The following is a 16,518-nucleotide window of genomic DNA, read 5'->3' on the forward strand; positions in this document are numbered from 1 at the left end:
TAAATTCTTAAATTTCAACTAAAATCAATAGATTTTCTCGATATTTTTGACATATGGGTAAATATCGGAAAAACATTCATATTTTGTTTAAACCAGTGTTTTACATTATCTAAAGTTTCATTTAAATTTTCATGTTTTTTAACAAATTATCATAATTTTCATCGAAAACAATCGATATCAATATATTCTTCGACATTTCACAAATTTAAATATCGATATTTCCATTAATACCGATATTTAACATTTATTATAATACGTGAACAACCCATAAACGAGTTATTTTTTTACAATATTTGGTTTGATGGTAGCAATAGTCAATTATATGCTTCGACTCAGAAGTTAAATGGAAAAGTAGGGCTTGCGAAAAACTTGCTTACATCCGCTCCCGAGTGAATCTAATATCTCACTTCTGTTGTAAAATTGACAGTGTGTGCAGTGGAATAAATGAAACAAGACACAAAATTTACGATGTTCCTCTATAGTCAATGTGATTGGAGTACGTCATCGGAGCAGCAGTGATGCTTTCATTATAATTTGGAATAATAAGATTACAAAGATAACTCTCACTATTTTCTCCTCTCTTCTTCCTCTCTCTCTTTCTTTCGTCCTCTTCCTTCCTCTCTCTCTGCTGTGAGTCTCTCTACTTTGGTGTTGTGAGGCGTTTGTATTTATATAGAAAATGAGAATAGTGTGCAGCAAGCTTCAGCAGACAATGGCTCATTATTTAATTCTTTAAGTGGACATCCACTGTTCTACAATAACAACATCTACTATATTAAAACGGAAGGATAGGAAGACCACATAATAATGTCAAGAATTTCTCAGCAAAAATTAGCTTTGAAACACCTGCCTTTTGCCAATACCAATTAAATGACTTTTCAAAATGACCATTCTACCTTATTTTCAATTTTTTTTTTTTAACAAACGATAATATTTAGAGTAATATTATTTATATCATATTTTTATATCACATTTCTATACTATTTTAGGTGGCATCTGATGCGGACAACCCCATCATTTGAAAATTTTGCAAAACCCAAGGAAATGAATGAGAGAGACTTCTCTTATACCACAATCATCATTTAATTAACTAGTTTTTCTTAATTGCTAGTTTATTAAAAATGAACTAAATTTAAAAATATAATTAATTCAAATGATGTGGATGTTCACATCAAATGCCATCTAAGATGGTATGAAAATGTGGTACAAAAATATGGTATGAATATTATTACTCTAATATTTATATTAAGAGTAGGGGAAGGGTTTAGCCTCACAATGGACTATCAATAATAGTTCAAATTTGTCTTTGGCGAAAATCAAATCCAAGACCTCTCTATTACACCTACAAGTACGGCTGAAATTTTTTTGCGAAAACCTCAAACCAAACGAAATAAATCTCAATCATATATTGAAAAAATCTAAACCAATAATACCGAAGTTTTTGAGATTCATACCAAACCGATTCCGAACTTTTCGATACGAAAATTGGGATTATATATTCAATAATTCAGAAATCCTGAACTCAACCGAATATATATATATATATATATATTTTTTTTTTGGTTGCATGCATGTTGAATATTAAATTTAAGTAGTTTAATAATAGACCATATTAGAAATAAAAGTATGAAATTAAGTAGTTTGAAACTTTGGAAATATTAATTTGACTTAGTATGAATGAATTGGTATAAAATTCCAAATTAGTATAGGGTAAAAAGTCTAAATTTAAATTGATATACAATTGGGAAACAAAATTTTAGACGAAAAATCCAAATTTTAGTCAATGACCCAAAAAAGTTTTAAAATTCAAAATTCAAAATTTAACTTAAAAACCCAAAATCGAAAATCCAAACTAATAATAACGAAAACATTTCGAAATTTTAATTTGAAATTGATCTTCAAATTCCCTATCTTAAAAATTTTCAATTTAGGCTTCGGAATCACATTTTCGATTTGGAATTCCTACTGAATCGTCTCTATTTACAAATAAAAAGAAATATTTATCTACTAATTCTCTCTTTAGATCTGAAATGTTCGCGTCCCTTCAATCCCCAGATCTCGTTGATCTTCCTCGTCTCCCAGCTCGCGTTCTCCCTCCTAGGTCGCGATCTCCCTCTGGTAAACTTCCTTCTCTTGTCTGAAGGTTTCAGATTATTTCATTATATATCTGTTAGATGTTCTTGTTGGGTTTTTAAATTTGGGGATGTGCGGAAAACAGCTATGGAGGTTGGAGTCTGAATCTTCTCTCAAAACCTGATAGTGTGAAGTGCAGCAGACACACCAGGCACTGCCACTCCTCCTGAGACTCCTCCTAACTATCAGCCAGCCATTGTTGCGGCCTGTAACTTCTTCTTCTTCTTCTTTTAAATTTGTTATTTTTCTTTAATTTAGGGATTTTAGCTATAATTTAATTTATTTAATTCAGTTATAATTTAGCCTCTTCTTCTTCTTTTAATTCCTCAGAGACCAAACTCCAACTCCAAACATCAATGTCGGACTCCGGCGACTTCCTCCACAAAACTCATGTCGTTCTATTCCCCAGCGCCGGCATGGGCCATCTCACTCCCTTTCTACGACTTGCCGCATTGCTGCTTTCCCAAAACCATTGTCCCCTGACTCTCACCCTCATCACGACCCACCCCACAGTCTCACTCGCCGAGTCGTCACTCATCACTCGCTTCCTCTCCGCCTTCCCCGACCGAGTCAGTGAGCTCGAGTTCCATCTCCTTCCTCTAGACCCTTCAACGGCCAAATCCACTGACCCTTTTTTCGTCAGGTTTGAAGCCATCCGCCGCTCTGCATACCTCCTCACTCCTCTGCTCTCTTCCCTCTGTCCGCCTCCCTCCGCCATTATCTTCGACATCAGTTTAATCTCCCCGGTCATCCTCGCCGTCGAAAGCCTCCCTTTTCATCTCCCTGCCTACGTTCTTGTCACCACCTCCGCCAGAATGTTGTCTCTCTTCGCATCTTACCACAAATTAGCTTCCTCTTTAACAGAGCTCACGGACGATGGTGTTCTTGAAATCCCCGGCATCAGTCCGCCAATTTCCAAATCGTCGATTCCTCCATTGCTTCTGAATCCAAACAGTTTTTTTTCGAGTTTGTTCTTGGATGACGGTCCAAAGCTTAAAAATTTGAATGGGATTCTGATCAATTCGTTTGAAGAGCTGGAAGCAGAGGCATTGGGCGCGCTTAATGGCGGGAAAGTGAGTACGGCTGATAGGTTGCCACCAATTTTTTCTGTTGGGCCTTTTGTGCCCTGTGAATTCGAGAAGCTGCAGGGAGACGTCGGTGATGGCGATCGATTGAAGAGGTGGCTGGATGAACAGCCTGATGGGTCGGTGGTGTATGTGAGCTTCGGAAGCAGGACAGCTCTGTCGACAGAACAAATCGGAGAGGTGGGAGAAGGGTTGGTGAGAAGTGGGGTTAGGTTTTTGTGGGTGGTGAAGGAGAAGCTGGTTGACAGGGAAGAGGAGGAAGATGAGGGTAATTTAGTTAAAGTGAAGGGGAGGGGGGTTGTAGTGAGAAGGTGGGTGGAGCAAGGAGAAATCTTGGGGCACAAGGCGGTGGGTGGGTTTGTGAGCCATTGTGGGTGGAACTCGGTGGTGGAGGCGGCGTGGAACGGAGTTAGGGTTCTGGCTTGGCCGCTGAATGGGGATCAAAAGGTGAATGCAGAGGTGGTTGTGAGGAGTGGGGTTGGGATTTGGGACAAAACTTGGGGTTGGGGTGGTGGTGATCGGATTGTGGTGAAGGGGCAAATGATTGCTGATAAGATTAGAGAATTGATGGAGAGTGAAGATCCGAGGGTGGAAGCTGAAAGGGTTGGAGGAGAGGCTAAGAGGGCCGCCGGAGCCGGTGGTGGCCGGGACAAAATGTTCAAGCAGCTAATTGAGAATTGGAAGAAGCAACATGCATGAGGCATGTCTTGGCAAGCTTTCTCTGTTTTCTGAGTCTGGTTTCTGTTTCAGTAATAAAGGCAAAGCAATTTTCTTATGAAAATTATGTGTCCTCAATACAATAAGAAAATTACGTGTTCTCAATACTGAATTTTCACGAGAATCATTCATTTTCTTAATTGTCATTTAATTATCACAATTTAGCGGGCATCGAAGTGGACTTTGGGATAGCTACAAGCATCGTCCAGTAAATAATATATACACGTGCTATACTGTGGATAAATTAATCATATTACGTTACAGTGTGACAGTTGTATTGAAAAAATACTCATATTTGTAGTGACTTGTACGGATGACATGTGTTCGTACTTTCAAAGTTTAGAACATTTACTCCATTACTCAAAGTCTTCTACTATTGCCTCCATCAAAAGACTTCAAAAGCCTAATCGATAAGAAACTTTTTAGTGTGTTGGGAATACGGTTAATACAAAAAGTATTATAGTACAAGTAGTTGGATGCTTAAAAAAAATTCAATTACTTGTATTATAACACTTAACGTACCGACCCGTGTTTATGGCAAACAACAGAGCAAATAAAAACACGTCGTTTTTGTTTTGTCACCTCAAACGACATATTGACGAGTACAAATACACTGCCGTTTTGTGAAAAAACGTTCAAAAGTAGTTGTATGCTTCTGTGGTCGATATAAGCCGTAAATATAAGTTAATATACCTCCACTTGTTATCTCTTATTCGGCTTGGGGACCAAACAAAACCATGGCTTCCTCTTCATCTTCAGCTCTCTCCCACTCTTCCTTTAATATTTCAAGCACCAATTTAAATGTCTGGGAAAAACCTGGTAACCTGCATAGCAGAGTCCAAGTAAAGAGCTGTAAAAGACCTACCACCGTCGTAGTTTGTTCTAGTTCTTCTTCTCCGGCTCCGACGTCTCGCCGCCGCGTTCTTCTCCAAGGCTCCGTTTCTTTGGCTGCTTCAGCTGCCATTCTCCTCTGCTCAAATCCAGGTACGTAGTTCAAAGGACCCAAATATTATTTCTTCTTTATTTGTTCCCGTTGAGATATCAGTGACATATAACAAATGTGAAAAGGCTTAATTGTAACAATCCTCCTCAACCTGAAACCCTAGTTGCATTTTCGTCCCTGGATTTTAAAAAGGAAACTATTTGGCCTCTTGGAGTTGCATGTTTGTAGACAAATTAGAATTTGACATGTTCGAAGCAACTTTTACTTTTCTAGTTTTAACGAAATGTTTTGGTATGTCTCGAATTCTGATTGACATAAAAGAATGAATGACATCTTACATGTAAGTAGCCAAACAGTAGGTCTGGCCGTTCGGTCAACCATGCAACTTGCCCTTAAATTGGAGGACGGCTAACCATTGTTTTCGAACCAAGGGAACAGAATGCAGATCATGGTATTGTAACTATTGTTTATGAATAATTGCTATGATTGATAAGGTATTAGTCCTCTAGCATAGTTTTCAAATTAGGGAAGCTGAGAAGATCGAAAAATTAAATTTATGTACCTTGTTTGCAGCTGAAGCTGGATTTCTATCAGGATCGACCGGAATAGAATCAGTTCCGGGTCCTGAGTTGCCTCAAATCGACTTCCTCAAACGCTTCAATGGTTCAACTTTCACCCTCTCCCGGTCCACTGAGAATTACATTCATCAAGCTTACTCAAATATGTGACCAAATGTTGTTGCAGAAGAAAACCAGAAAAAGTATGCAGAAAATGATGCAAGATTCAGATCAACTCAAATACTCAAGGAGCTACTAGAAAAATCCAAGCTCAACAAAGAAAAGTAAGTCACTTCTTCGCATAAGATCAACCGCCAAAGTTCTAGGCTTGTGCTACTGCTACACATAAACCCTAAATATACAGTAGCACGGGCCTGGAAGCTTCAAAGGAGTGACCGAGGTTTCGATATCATTTACGTCAAACAATCGTGTTGTTAAGGAATGAGCAACAATTCCAACGTCGAAACAAAATACAGATGTTTCGCGTGTCGTATGTTACTTTGTGAAGTGTTATGTGAATCGAAATTGAAAATGTGCAGGAATAGTAAGGAAATTCAAGACAAGTACTGCATACGCGGAGCGGAGTGGGGAGTTGGAGATTGCTCAGCGGAGGGAATGACACCTGACGAGAAAGACAAGTTCATCGCAATGTTGAAGGAGAAGGCTGGTGTCAAGGATTGATTTTTACTAACTTGTGCAAGCTCTCTGCTTTCTGTAAACCCTAATTTCCAAGAAACTCGTAGGATCTTCTCGTGTGAAGAGATGAATAAATTTGCAATAAGAGTACACGACCATGACTATTACGAGCATACAATTATGATATTTATGCACTTAAGCGCGTGCTGAGACACTAGTATGTAAAAGGATTATGCAGGTGTTTGCATGATTTATGACATACTTCATATTACAAAGACGTAAAATAAAGTAAAATAATGAACTTTAAAAAGTAGGTAAAGGCTTTTACAATCTTAAATTACAAAGTTCCAAACATTTGAATTTATGATTTCATTTCATAGTGATAGTGATGCGGATTTTTCTACTTTTGCTTCATAATTGTATGAAGAAGATTTGTGACAAAAGGGTAATTTATGTTACTGAAAACACGTTCATGTGCCTATTATTTTCTCAAAACATTAAAATGCATGGTTTCACAAAGAATTGTAGGAAAAAGATGGTTGTTGAGAAAATTTTCGATGAACTTAAAATGCGTTCATGTATCATTATTATTTTACTTAATTCATAATATGTAGATATGTAATATACTCTACAACCGAAACTCAATAACGCTCTTATTCACTTTTATAATAATAGTAAAATGATATCCAACGCAATTTATGTTTTCGGCATACATAGATCTCCTAGGTAATCAAAGACAAAAGACAAGAAAACCAAATAAAAAAAATTAAAAGTCCAGTAAAAAAATTATATAAAAAACTAATAATTTAGTTTTACATTATTCGTGTGTATATCCTAATCTTGGCCAAAATCCCATGGGGATTGCAAGCTCAGCGACCCAGCAATCATAGCTGTCTCTCTCTCTCTCTCTCTCTCTCTCTGTCACACAGGTGCTCTTCCCCTCTCTCTTCTCCACGGATTTTACAATTTCTTCAATTTTTTTTTAATTTCATTTATTTGATTTTCATCTTCAATTTCAATTGTTTCTCGGAAAATTCCAGGCTAGGGTTATATGTACAGTTTCCGTTGGTTCTATGTAATGGACAATTGAATTCGTTTCATTTTCTTGCGGTTTCTCAGCTGCCAAACGGGATTTCTAAGAAATTCAGCTGTTTGGTGCTTTGAAAGTTTGCTCTATTAGAATTTGAATTGGAATTGGGGCTTCTCAGCAAAAAGAGGGGAGGAAGAAGAAAAAGTGATTTTTAGGTTGAAATTGCGCGCGGAATTGTAACTGGTAAAATAGGTAAAGGGTTTATTTGGTTGTGTAAAACTTCAAATTTGTTTTAGCTAACTTGTGTAACTTTGTTGAAAATCATGATCTTATTTGTATATAAATGTGATAAATTTGATTGTTAAATAGCTTCTTTCTTTCGTTTTCAGGGAAATTCTGCGCGATTAGTTTGGTTAGCATTGTAGAATTCATGTGGGAGTTGAAAGCTTGAATTTTGAAATTTCTGGTGTTACTAGTGATTCTCGCTTCGGGATTGGGACTGCAATTCGGAGTCACAAAAATGTACCGGACTGTGGCTACAGCCACAACTGCAACCAGGGGCGGATCTCCGACTGATAGCGGGGATTGTGTTGTCACTTTGGATCAAGTTCCACGGTGGAGCAATTCAGAGCATCGTTCTTCCTTGGAATATGACAATGAAGATCCTTCGTTTTCAAATTCGTTTTCAAATTCGTTTTTTCCTGATCCTTTAACTTCCCAATCTGGGGGAGAGAGCAGTAGCAATGGGATAGTCTCAAGATTTCCAGTTGACCATGAAATTAATTCAAAGATATATCTATGGAGAGGGAACCCATGGAATCTTGAAGTTGATGCGGTAGTGAATTCTACAAATGAGGTGAGTACTAGGTTATGATGATGAATCTTTGAAAGAGATTTCGTGATATATAAACCTGGTGACATTGGTAAAAGAAACAAGTGTCTAATAGATTGTACTAGTCTGACATGCTTTTCGATTGGACGATTTACAGAACATGGATGAAGCACATTGTAGTCCTGGTTTGCATGCTGCGGCTGGACCTGGTCTTGCAGAAGAATGTGCAGCACTGGTATGCACTCTTGTCTTCAGACATTCTTCGTCAGTTCTTGAAACTTGAAATGCAATGTAAATACAGATTTATGGGTAAAATCGAAGATTTTGAATGGGATACGACATGGAATTTTCAATGTCGTTGGCTTTTTAAAGCCTCCTGTGGTGTGCTGTCAGAATTAGTTTTTATTAAGAGTCAACTGATTTGATATACCTTTGTTTGTTGGCAGGGTGGATGTAGAACAGGGATGGCAAAGGTTACTAAAGCGTATGACCTTCCAGCTAGGTGGGTACAGCAGTAAAGTTTTCATTTAGAGAGTTCATTGTGCACAAGTACTCTTTCATGTATGTATTTTGACTAAACGAATGATGTTTCTTTCCTTGTACATTTTTCCAGGAGGGTTATCCATACTGTCGGTCCCAAGTATGCAGTGAAATACCATACTGCTGCAGAAAATGCTCTGAGCCATTGTTATCGTTCTTGCCTTGAACTTCTCATTGAAAATGGGCTGCAAAGGTGTTTGGCAGATGATTTGTGCTATTGATTGTTCTTCCCTTTTGTTTTGTTCTTTGTAAAGTGTGAAGCTTATTTTGTTTGGCCAATGTATTGTAGCATTGCAATGGGCTGTATATATACAGAAGCTAAGAACTACCCTCGTGAGCCAGCTGCCCATGTTGCTATAAGTGAGTTACTTTCTTACATGTTTCAGAATTTAGTTTCTTTGCAATGATGTATTATGTGAAGCACGTGAAGTACATTGAGCATATCTGTGCATCCATGGGAAATAGAAAGGCCTGATACTAGCTTTTGTTGGATTATATACAAAATCATAACATTAATATCGCATGGTAAGGAAAGGATAACAATCAACCAATATTCAAAATAAAAGTGAGGATGGCTCCTGTTATCTCTTGCAGATGTAGTCTCGTATGATGAGTTAGATTATGGTACAATCTTTAAAATATGTGCATGTCTTTGGCATTCAATGATACATATAACTTGCTTATCTATTAGTATGAGTGCCAGATTACTCAAATTTTAGTCATGTAAATACATCAATGTTTTAGTTGCTGCAGGATAAAGTTCACTGAATATTCGATTATTTCTCTTATTCTTTACTCTCCAACTTATCTATTTTCTGTTTTTTTCAGGGACTGTACGACGTTTTCTGGAAAAGCAAAAAGATAAAATCGCAGCTGTTGTTTTTTGTACTACCACATCACTGGATACAGAGATATACAAAAGGTTAATAAAAATAGTTATTTATTTATGGAGCACAAGCTGCTTCATCATGATATATGTGACTTATAAACTCCATTTTTGGTTTTACTGTTACAAAATGTTGAGAAATCATTCCCCTTCACTTTTTTTTCCCAACCTAGATTACTTCCGCTTTACTTTCCCCGAGATAAACTTGAAGAGGAGATTGCCTTGTCGAAGCTTCCTGCAGATGTAGGTGATGAAAATGGCGAGACAATTATAGATGAGCGTAAAATCAGAATAAAGCCTTTACCCAAGAAGAATATTCCAAAGCCTCCCCAGGCTCCAGTTGAGCTTCCTGTGAGTGATGTTGGCTTGGTACAAAGGTCAGTCAATGACTCGATTAGAATTTTTTAGCATATCATAGAAAAACTTAGGGCAGCTTTGACTAATCAAGAGATGCCTAGAAAATTCTTGCCGGAGAAAGCTGCTGAAGAATTCCATGTTTCATAAGTCAATTTTCATACTTCATAGATGTCTGTGCACTTACGTTCTCTGTTATTGTGGTTATCAAGCTTGTTGTTCCTTTTGATATACCATTATCATTAGCTCTTTTGGTTAAAATCCTTGACTAACTTGCTGAATTTGTTATATAGGAACTCATCATATTTGGATTCATATTTGGATCCTGCCTTCATGTCCTTAATAAAAGATCCAGATCAGAGACGCAAGGAACAATGGGAAAAAACTGCTCAAGCACAAAGTGGATGGAATTGTGCTAAAATGCTTGGGTTTGGCGAGCTTGGTGGACCTCCATTGTCTGCTGCAGAAGAATACTCGCTTCATTCAAGATACCTTGCTAAAGCAAATTCTCTTAATCTTTCAGAAATTGCAGAAATGAAAATTGTGTAAGATTTATAACTCTTTCATCATTAACTCAGTGGCAGTTGTGGAGTCTTAAGCTTGTAGATTTTCACAGTTGGACAGCTGCTAATATGTAAAGTGCTTTTCATTCTAATTTACTCTTTGCTATTGGTAGCAGTAGCACTTCCGTTAGCTCATATCTTGTACACAGAAAAAAAAAGGAGAAGCTTTTAAGTTGTTAAAAACAATGCAAATGTTGATATGTTGCTACCTAATGGTGGCTGAACCTAGGAATATTATGAATCTAAAAATGGTTGCATCTAAATGGTTGTATAAGATGTATTCATTTAAACTAATGTCTATTTTTCTGTCTATTTCAGTTACCGAGGTGGGGTTGACAGCGAGGGTCGTCCTGTAATGGTGGTTGTGGGGGCACATTTTCTTTTGCGATGTCTTGATCTAGAACGATTTGTACACTATGTTGTTAAGGTAATACAGCATTAAATTTGGGATTAATCTGCATATGTTGTAGAGTTATTGTATAGTTATGTTGTTGGCCACTAGTATAGCTAATCTTGTTTATTGGTTTGCAGGAGTTTGAACCCTTAATACAAAAGCCTTATACTATTGTATACTTCCACTCTGCAGCATCTTTACAGCTGTAAGTTGTTCATAGTTGAGTTTCAGAAAATGCAAAACTTCAAACAATTCTAGGGTCATAAGGTTTTTCATGTCATTCTATACTCACACTCCAGGTGACAGTTCAGTTTCTGTGAAAAATGAGAAAAGAATTTTCGAACACTCACAACGACTGCGAACTAATGTAGATTGAAGTAACTTCTTCGGTGGAATTTTAATTTCTAATTATGAACACAAGTGATGATCAGTAAACTAATAGCGTATATTGATAGCATGTCTCTGCAACTGATTGAGTATCCTTTCGTGCATGTTTTGCAGCCAGCCAGACTTGGGGTGGATGAAAAGGGTACAACAGATACTTGGTCGTAAACACCAACGTAATCTGCATGTAGGTATCACTGCGTTTGTCCATATGCATTAGGAACTATGTCCGTTAATCATGTCTCTAATCTTTATCTTTTTTACATAGGCAATATACGTCCTTCACCCGACATTTGGGCTGAAGGCTGCAATATTTGCCCTGCAACTGTTCGTGGACAATGTGGTATGTCTAAGTTTGTTTGCGATTCTTGTTATCAACACTTCCATCACTTCAAAAGCCTGCTGTAAGTGAATGTTATTCTAACTTATGTTTCTAGGTCTGGAAGAAAGTGGTATATGTAGATAGATTACTGCAGCTCTTTCGATATGTTCCTCGTGAGCAGTTGACCATCCCTGACTTTGTGTTCCAGTTGAGTTTCTTTGTTCCTTTTCTCCATCCTAGCATGCAATGATTACATTGGAAGGTAAACAGACGTTTGATTCTAATGATTTTCGGGCCTGTGATCAATGCAGGCACGATTTGGAAGTGAACGGTGGGAAGGGTCTTATCGTGGACCCGAGAACCAAGTATGTGTATCATCGACCGTAGCATTGCGAATACAGGGTTCCATGAGGCAATGAAGGAGGTCCATGGCATGTGATTTCTTGATTCAAATTTATTTTCTTGTATCTTATAGGTAGATGGGAGTTGAATTTGCCGGTTTCCTGTGAAGAAAAAGATATCCTTTGTTTTTTGGGAAAGTTGTTTATGAAGCAAATGTTGTTTGAACCTAGAGATGGAAATTGATAATAATATTCTTTTTTGTCTTGTCTTGGATGAATTATCAATAAAATGTAAAGTTGGTTTGAGATTTCTTTATGCAGTTTTTGTTTTCGTCTATTGATTCTCCTTTAGCATTTTAGTTAAAATGTTCCACGAGATTAGTATAACTCCTTACTTTGATCTTTAAGATTTGATTTGAAGTTGATAAAAATATTCATTGAGTTTGTCAACTGTCAATCATTTTGGTCATTTTCGTGAAAAAATTGTTAAATAAAGACCAAAATGATAAAAATACCCTCAATTTAATAAACAATGGGCGAAAATGATTTGACAAAAAGCAGGCTATTTTTGTCATTTCATTCTTATTTAACGGTGAGTTATCACGAAATGACTAAAATGAGAGACGGTGGACCATTTCACAAACCAATTCTATCGCTTTCAAATTTTAAGATCCAATCGCATAAACTATTTTGGCTAAAAAAAAAGTTCTCTTTTTATTGAATCCAAACGGTTAAAATTACCCCAAAAAAGTTGGAAATAAGGAGTTGGTTAATCTAAACTCCATATTAATATAATAGAACCACTAAAAGCTCATGAAATTATCATTCTAACCATCTAATTAAAACTAAACATAGATAAGAAATGTGGGTAGTAACGTAATTCCACACAATCAAAATTTTGCTATTTTTTTAAAGCCTCACCTACCTATAATTCTAGTGAAAACTAATGAAAAGAGTTTAAAACCTTTGAGTTTTAATGATAAGTACCATGATTGACTTTTTAGTGTAAAAATGTGGTTTTTCATTAAAGTTCACATGATTCTAACATATCTCTAATCAAAAATTAAAAAATAAAAAGTCCCACGTTCCCTCTCCCTCTCCCTCTCTTCCTCTCTCCTTCCATTTTAAAACAAAAAAAAATACAAAATTAAAAAGTAGTACAGTAAAATAACAATAGTTTAATTTAAGAAGGAAATTGTTATTAACATTCCAAAAATATCATTCTACACTCCTCATAAATATATTTTTATTTTTAATTATAAAAAAATTGAAGCGTCAAATGAGATTTTTGAAGTGCTAATAATAATTCTCTTTGAAAAAAATATATAGATATTTCTCCTTCTGTTCTCCAAATCTATTGGTTACACTTGTCAGATAACTTTCGAGAGAAACACAGTAATATGCTAATCCACGGCGCACCCGATAAATCCCAGTGCGACTCAGCTTGAAACCGTTCCGGTTCCACACACTATTTTCTACATTTTCTGCAACTTAATTCTCATAAAAATCTTGAAGACGAAGGCGAACCCAAAAACCAGGCAGCCAGAGTTTGCTTCTTCTCTGCTTTCTCCGGCCACTCTCCGGTGAGCAAATAAATACTCAGGCTAATCTATTTTGTTTGCTTATTGGAATAGGATTGCTCCGCTAAAATTTAGAACACAATTAATGAGTATTTAATGGGATAATTTAGAAAGATGGGATTTTGATACGAGTTTTCAACTGGGTTTATGTGAATTTCCACTGGGTTTATGTGATTATTTTACTTTTCCATTTTTTCACACCTGGAAGTTGATGTCTTGCACTTGTTTTTGTACATATCAGGAATGTTTGCTTGAATGATTTTTTGTTGAAGTGGGGTTTCCGGGACCCGGTTCGAATTTAATGTTTTTGTTTTGGTTGCATGTTTCAAAAATGGATATCTGCATGAATTCAAATGCAGTGTGGACTTACTGTATATGTATAGATGCTGATATTTCTATACACAAGTGTGGAAGAACAACTGAGGAAGCGTAGTATTCTGTGAAGGGTATCGAGTTTGATCAGTAGAACAAAATGGTGCAAGGTCTGTCACTGAGTGCTCTGACTGCGTCTTGCAATGGTGGGTTATGTAGATCAATGCCTTCGTGGAGGAGGCATTTCAAACTAATGAGCAAAACCCGGATGAGTACTGGTGTCGAAAGGTGTGGTATCTGGCATCTGTGCCGTCAAAGCTTATTCTTAAGAGGTAACACCGATGTGGTAAGACAAAGGAATATGAGGGTGGAAGCTGGTTGGCTGTTTAAAGGGGGTGATCAGGGGTTGAATGCAAGCTCGGAGCAGAGCGAGAGTGCTAATGAAGATATTTTGATATTCTTTTTTCAGCTGGACCTGGCAACTCGAGTACAGGTTCGATGGTTCTTCTCTTATAGCTTTCATTTCGTATTAGGTTTAACTAGTGTGGATTTCTCTCAATTTTGTTAGTCTAACAAGCATTTGATTCTTGGGATGCATTGGCAGTATGCTTTGAACACGGAACAGTATGATGTTGCACAACAACTAAGAAACAAGCTGACTGAGGTTAGATCTCTCATCCCGAATATAAGTGATATGCTAACCAGGTGGGCAAGGCTTGCTTATAATATCTTTTTTTTCTTTTTTTCTTGTAATCTAACAAATTTTGAGCTCCAAATTACAGAAGGCAAAGAATATGAAAGAAGGCCTTTTAATCTTCTGTAGACTTTCTTAGCAATATCTAGAGAAACAGTAGCAATTGTTAATGCAGGTTTAGTGTGCCTAGCTTTTCTATGAACCATTATGATGAAACTTAAAGTTTAGTAACATTACAAAAACCAAAAAGTGCTGTAAACAAGATCTATGTTAGCTGCTTTTTTGGTCTTTGAAAAGGAATGTTGGGATGTAGTCTTTTGGTGTGTCCCATATCAACACGTGTAAGCTTCCTGGTGAATGGAGAAAGAAATAATTGCGGCGTTCCTAATAAGTGCTCTTCTTGGAAGGTTGAAGCTGAGGTTATTAAGCAGCAGGAGGCAAAAAGGGGTTTGTCCCCAAAGAGTGAAGCTCAAGATAAGGCGATAAGTATCATTCGCTTACGGTAATTCCCCAAAGTTTTCCATATTCTATCTAATTAAGAGTTTAATTCAGTACAAATGGTGGAATTTATATGTTTCTTCTTTCTACTTCCTTTTGACCCTTCGATGATTTTGGCATATGCGGTCAACTATTCATTAAAGTATACTGCTTCTTTGTCTTTCCTTACAGTGCAGACCTGCAGAATGCAATTGAGAGTGAGAATTATGCAGTGGCAGCCAAGCTACGAGATACAATTTCTAAACTGGAGGCAGAGTCACTGGCTGCATCCGCCAAAGCTTTAGCACATGAAAATGCAAATTATTCATTTCGTTTGGGACAGAGAGTGAGGCATAAAATTTTTGGTATGTATTCTGTGTTTTTTGCTGAGATTTGTCTTCCAAATTATTTTTTATGTAAGCTGTGGTGTCCAGTAGTCTGAAAAAGTATGCTTCTTGATTGTGTAGTCATGTTGGGTGCATATTTGGGTAGTTGTATTTTATAAATCTGGAGCAATTTCAATGAAATTTTCACTACAAAAACCTTGTAGAATCTGTTTAACAAGTAGCAGCGTGAAAAAGTAAAACTGGATTTTATGTGTTTCATTGCTTCATTTCCTTTCGTGCTTTCTTCTGTTATACAAATCTTATGTTATTTTTTCAGGCTATCGCGCCGTGGTTTGTGGGATGGATCCGGTGTGTTCTGAATCAAGTACATGGATGAAAACTGCACAGGTTGAAAAGTTGACACGCGGTTCTAATCAGCCATTTTATCAGGTTTGAAACCTATTTTAAAGCCCTTCATGACTATGCACTCACATATGCTTCTGATACGATCTATTAAAATGAATTGGAATATCAGCAATAACAACAGTAATGATATATGCATGGTTTGCTTCTGATTGATTGCTTTGATTTCTATCCCCGTTTCTATCATACTCTTGCTGTGTGGGTGAGTAAGCATTGCATGCAATGCAATATGATTTTGAATGATATCCACATCATCTTTCCTCAGATTTTGGTTGATGTACATGCGGACCCCAACCTTCTGGTGGCATATGGTAATACTCAAACTTTTTGACCCAAAACCTTCTCAGATTTAAGTCTTCTCCTCACGCGTTGTCTATATATCTGCATTTTAGGCACTTAATCCGCCTGTCTTTTTGCAGTTTCTGAGGAGAATCTGTTAGCCCCTGAAGAACCAGACTTGGTGAGTAGAAGTCTCCCTCTTTTTGTTTCGTTTCATCGCTGATGTTTTGTTTCCTCTTGTTGAGTTGTATTTGTCCTTGAAGAACATAAAAAAATTCCCTGCCAAACCAGTCTGTTTCGTTAACCTTGTGCAGGATCGATTTGATCATCCCTACATTTCCTTTCTGTTCTATGGGATGGATGCAGCTGGAGATTTCATCCCCATCAAGCAATTGCGAGAGAAGTACAATCGGCCACGACATGAAATCCCCTACGATCCACAAGACGAGGGGGAAGGAAGTGATGCTTAGTGAAATCCCGGCAACAGACCCTTGTATTATAAGATGCTGATTCACGTACTGCCCATCAATATATTCTTTCCTTCTTTATCTAAACAAGTCTCTTATCTGTTTGTCTGAAATTTTATTCTGCCTTATACGACGGCGTTTTGTCATAATTTTCATAGTGCTACTTTTAACATTTGAATTTAAACTAAGGAATATGCACAAATAGAACGGGAACGGGTACAAACTCTTAATCAAAAACAGTAC

The 16,518-nt window shown here is 37.0% G+C and overlaps 4 protein-coding genes across 6 annotated transcripts; all 4 read left to right on the forward strand.

Annotated features, from left to right (window-relative positions):
- The first annotated feature begins 2,008 nt into the window (after nt 1-2,008).
- LOC137732300 (UDP-glycosyltransferase 708G1-like) lies at nt 2,009-4,040 on the forward strand. The gene is made up of 3 exons (XM_068471607.1): nt 2,009-2,118; nt 2,219-2,341; nt 2,464-4,040. Exon 3 carries the CDS (start codon nt 2,490-2,492, stop codon nt 3,915-3,917), a length of 1,428 nt encoding a protein of 475 aa, XP_068327708.1. The 5' UTR covers nt 2,009-2,118; nt 2,219-2,341; nt 2,464-2,489; the 3' UTR covers nt 3,918-4,040.
- Nucleotides 4,041-4,625: 585 nt separating this feature from the next.
- Nucleotides 4,626-6,241, forward strand: LOC137731858 (uncharacterized). The gene is made up of 4 exons (XM_068471101.1): nt 4,626-4,919; nt 5,452-5,541; nt 5,623-5,719; nt 5,975-6,241. Exons 1-4 carry the CDS (start codon nt 4,673-4,675, stop codon nt 6,114-6,116), a joined length of 576 nt encoding a protein of 191 aa, XP_068327202.1. The 5' UTR covers nt 4,626-4,672; the 3' UTR covers nt 6,117-6,241.
- Nucleotides 6,242-6,890: 649 nt separating this feature from the next.
- On the forward strand, nt 6,891-12,025 carry LOC137731149 (uncharacterized). Of its 2 annotated transcripts, none has more exons than XM_068470254.1 (16): nt 6,891-7,000; nt 7,112-7,353; nt 7,491-7,957; nt 8,091-8,168; nt 8,380-8,435; nt 8,547-8,666; nt 8,763-8,833; nt 9,302-9,395; nt 9,533-9,736; nt 10,007-10,258; nt 10,595-10,703; nt 10,808-10,875; nt 11,172-11,241; nt 11,323-11,397; nt 11,501-11,583; nt 11,688-12,025. In XM_068470254.1, the coding sequence occupies exons 3-16, from the start codon at nt 7,622-7,624 to the stop codon at nt 11,761-11,763; spliced, it is 1,692 nt and encodes a 563-aa protein (XP_068326355.1). In that variant the 5' UTR covers nt 6,891-7,000; nt 7,112-7,353; nt 7,491-7,621; the 3' UTR covers nt 11,764-12,025. The 2 variants fall into 2 exon arrangements, with proteins under 2 accessions (XP_068326355.1, XP_068326354.1); XM_068470253.1 differs by having other exon boundaries at nt 6,892-7,000; nt 11,492-11,583.
- A 1,111-nt stretch (nt 12,026-13,136) lies between these two features.
- LOC137731845 (clp protease adapter protein ClpF, chloroplastic-like) lies at nt 13,137-16,453 on the forward strand. Of its 2 annotated transcripts, none has more exons than XM_068471084.1 (9): nt 13,137-13,300; nt 13,681-14,102; nt 14,214-14,273; nt 14,711-14,805; nt 14,973-15,145; nt 15,444-15,556; nt 15,795-15,840; nt 15,949-15,989; nt 16,123-16,453. In XM_068471084.1, exons 2-9 carry the CDS (start codon nt 13,770-13,772, stop codon nt 16,276-16,278), a joined length of 1,017 nt encoding a protein of 338 aa, XP_068327185.1. In that variant the 5' UTR covers nt 13,137-13,300; nt 13,681-13,769; the 3' UTR covers nt 16,279-16,453. The 2 variants fall into 2 exon arrangements, with proteins under 2 accessions (XP_068327185.1, XP_068327184.1); XM_068471083.1 differs by having other exon boundaries at nt 13,138-13,300; nt 13,657-14,102.
- The last annotated feature ends 65 nt before the right edge of the window (nt 16,454-16,518 follow it).

The sequence above is a fragment of the Pyrus communis genome, chromosome 4 (genome assembly GCF_963583255.1).
Source record: "Pyrus communis chromosome 4, drPyrComm1.1, whole genome shotgun sequence".
NCBI classification, from domain to species: domain Eukaryota; kingdom Viridiplantae; phylum Streptophyta; class Magnoliopsida; order Rosales; family Rosaceae; genus Pyrus; species Pyrus communis.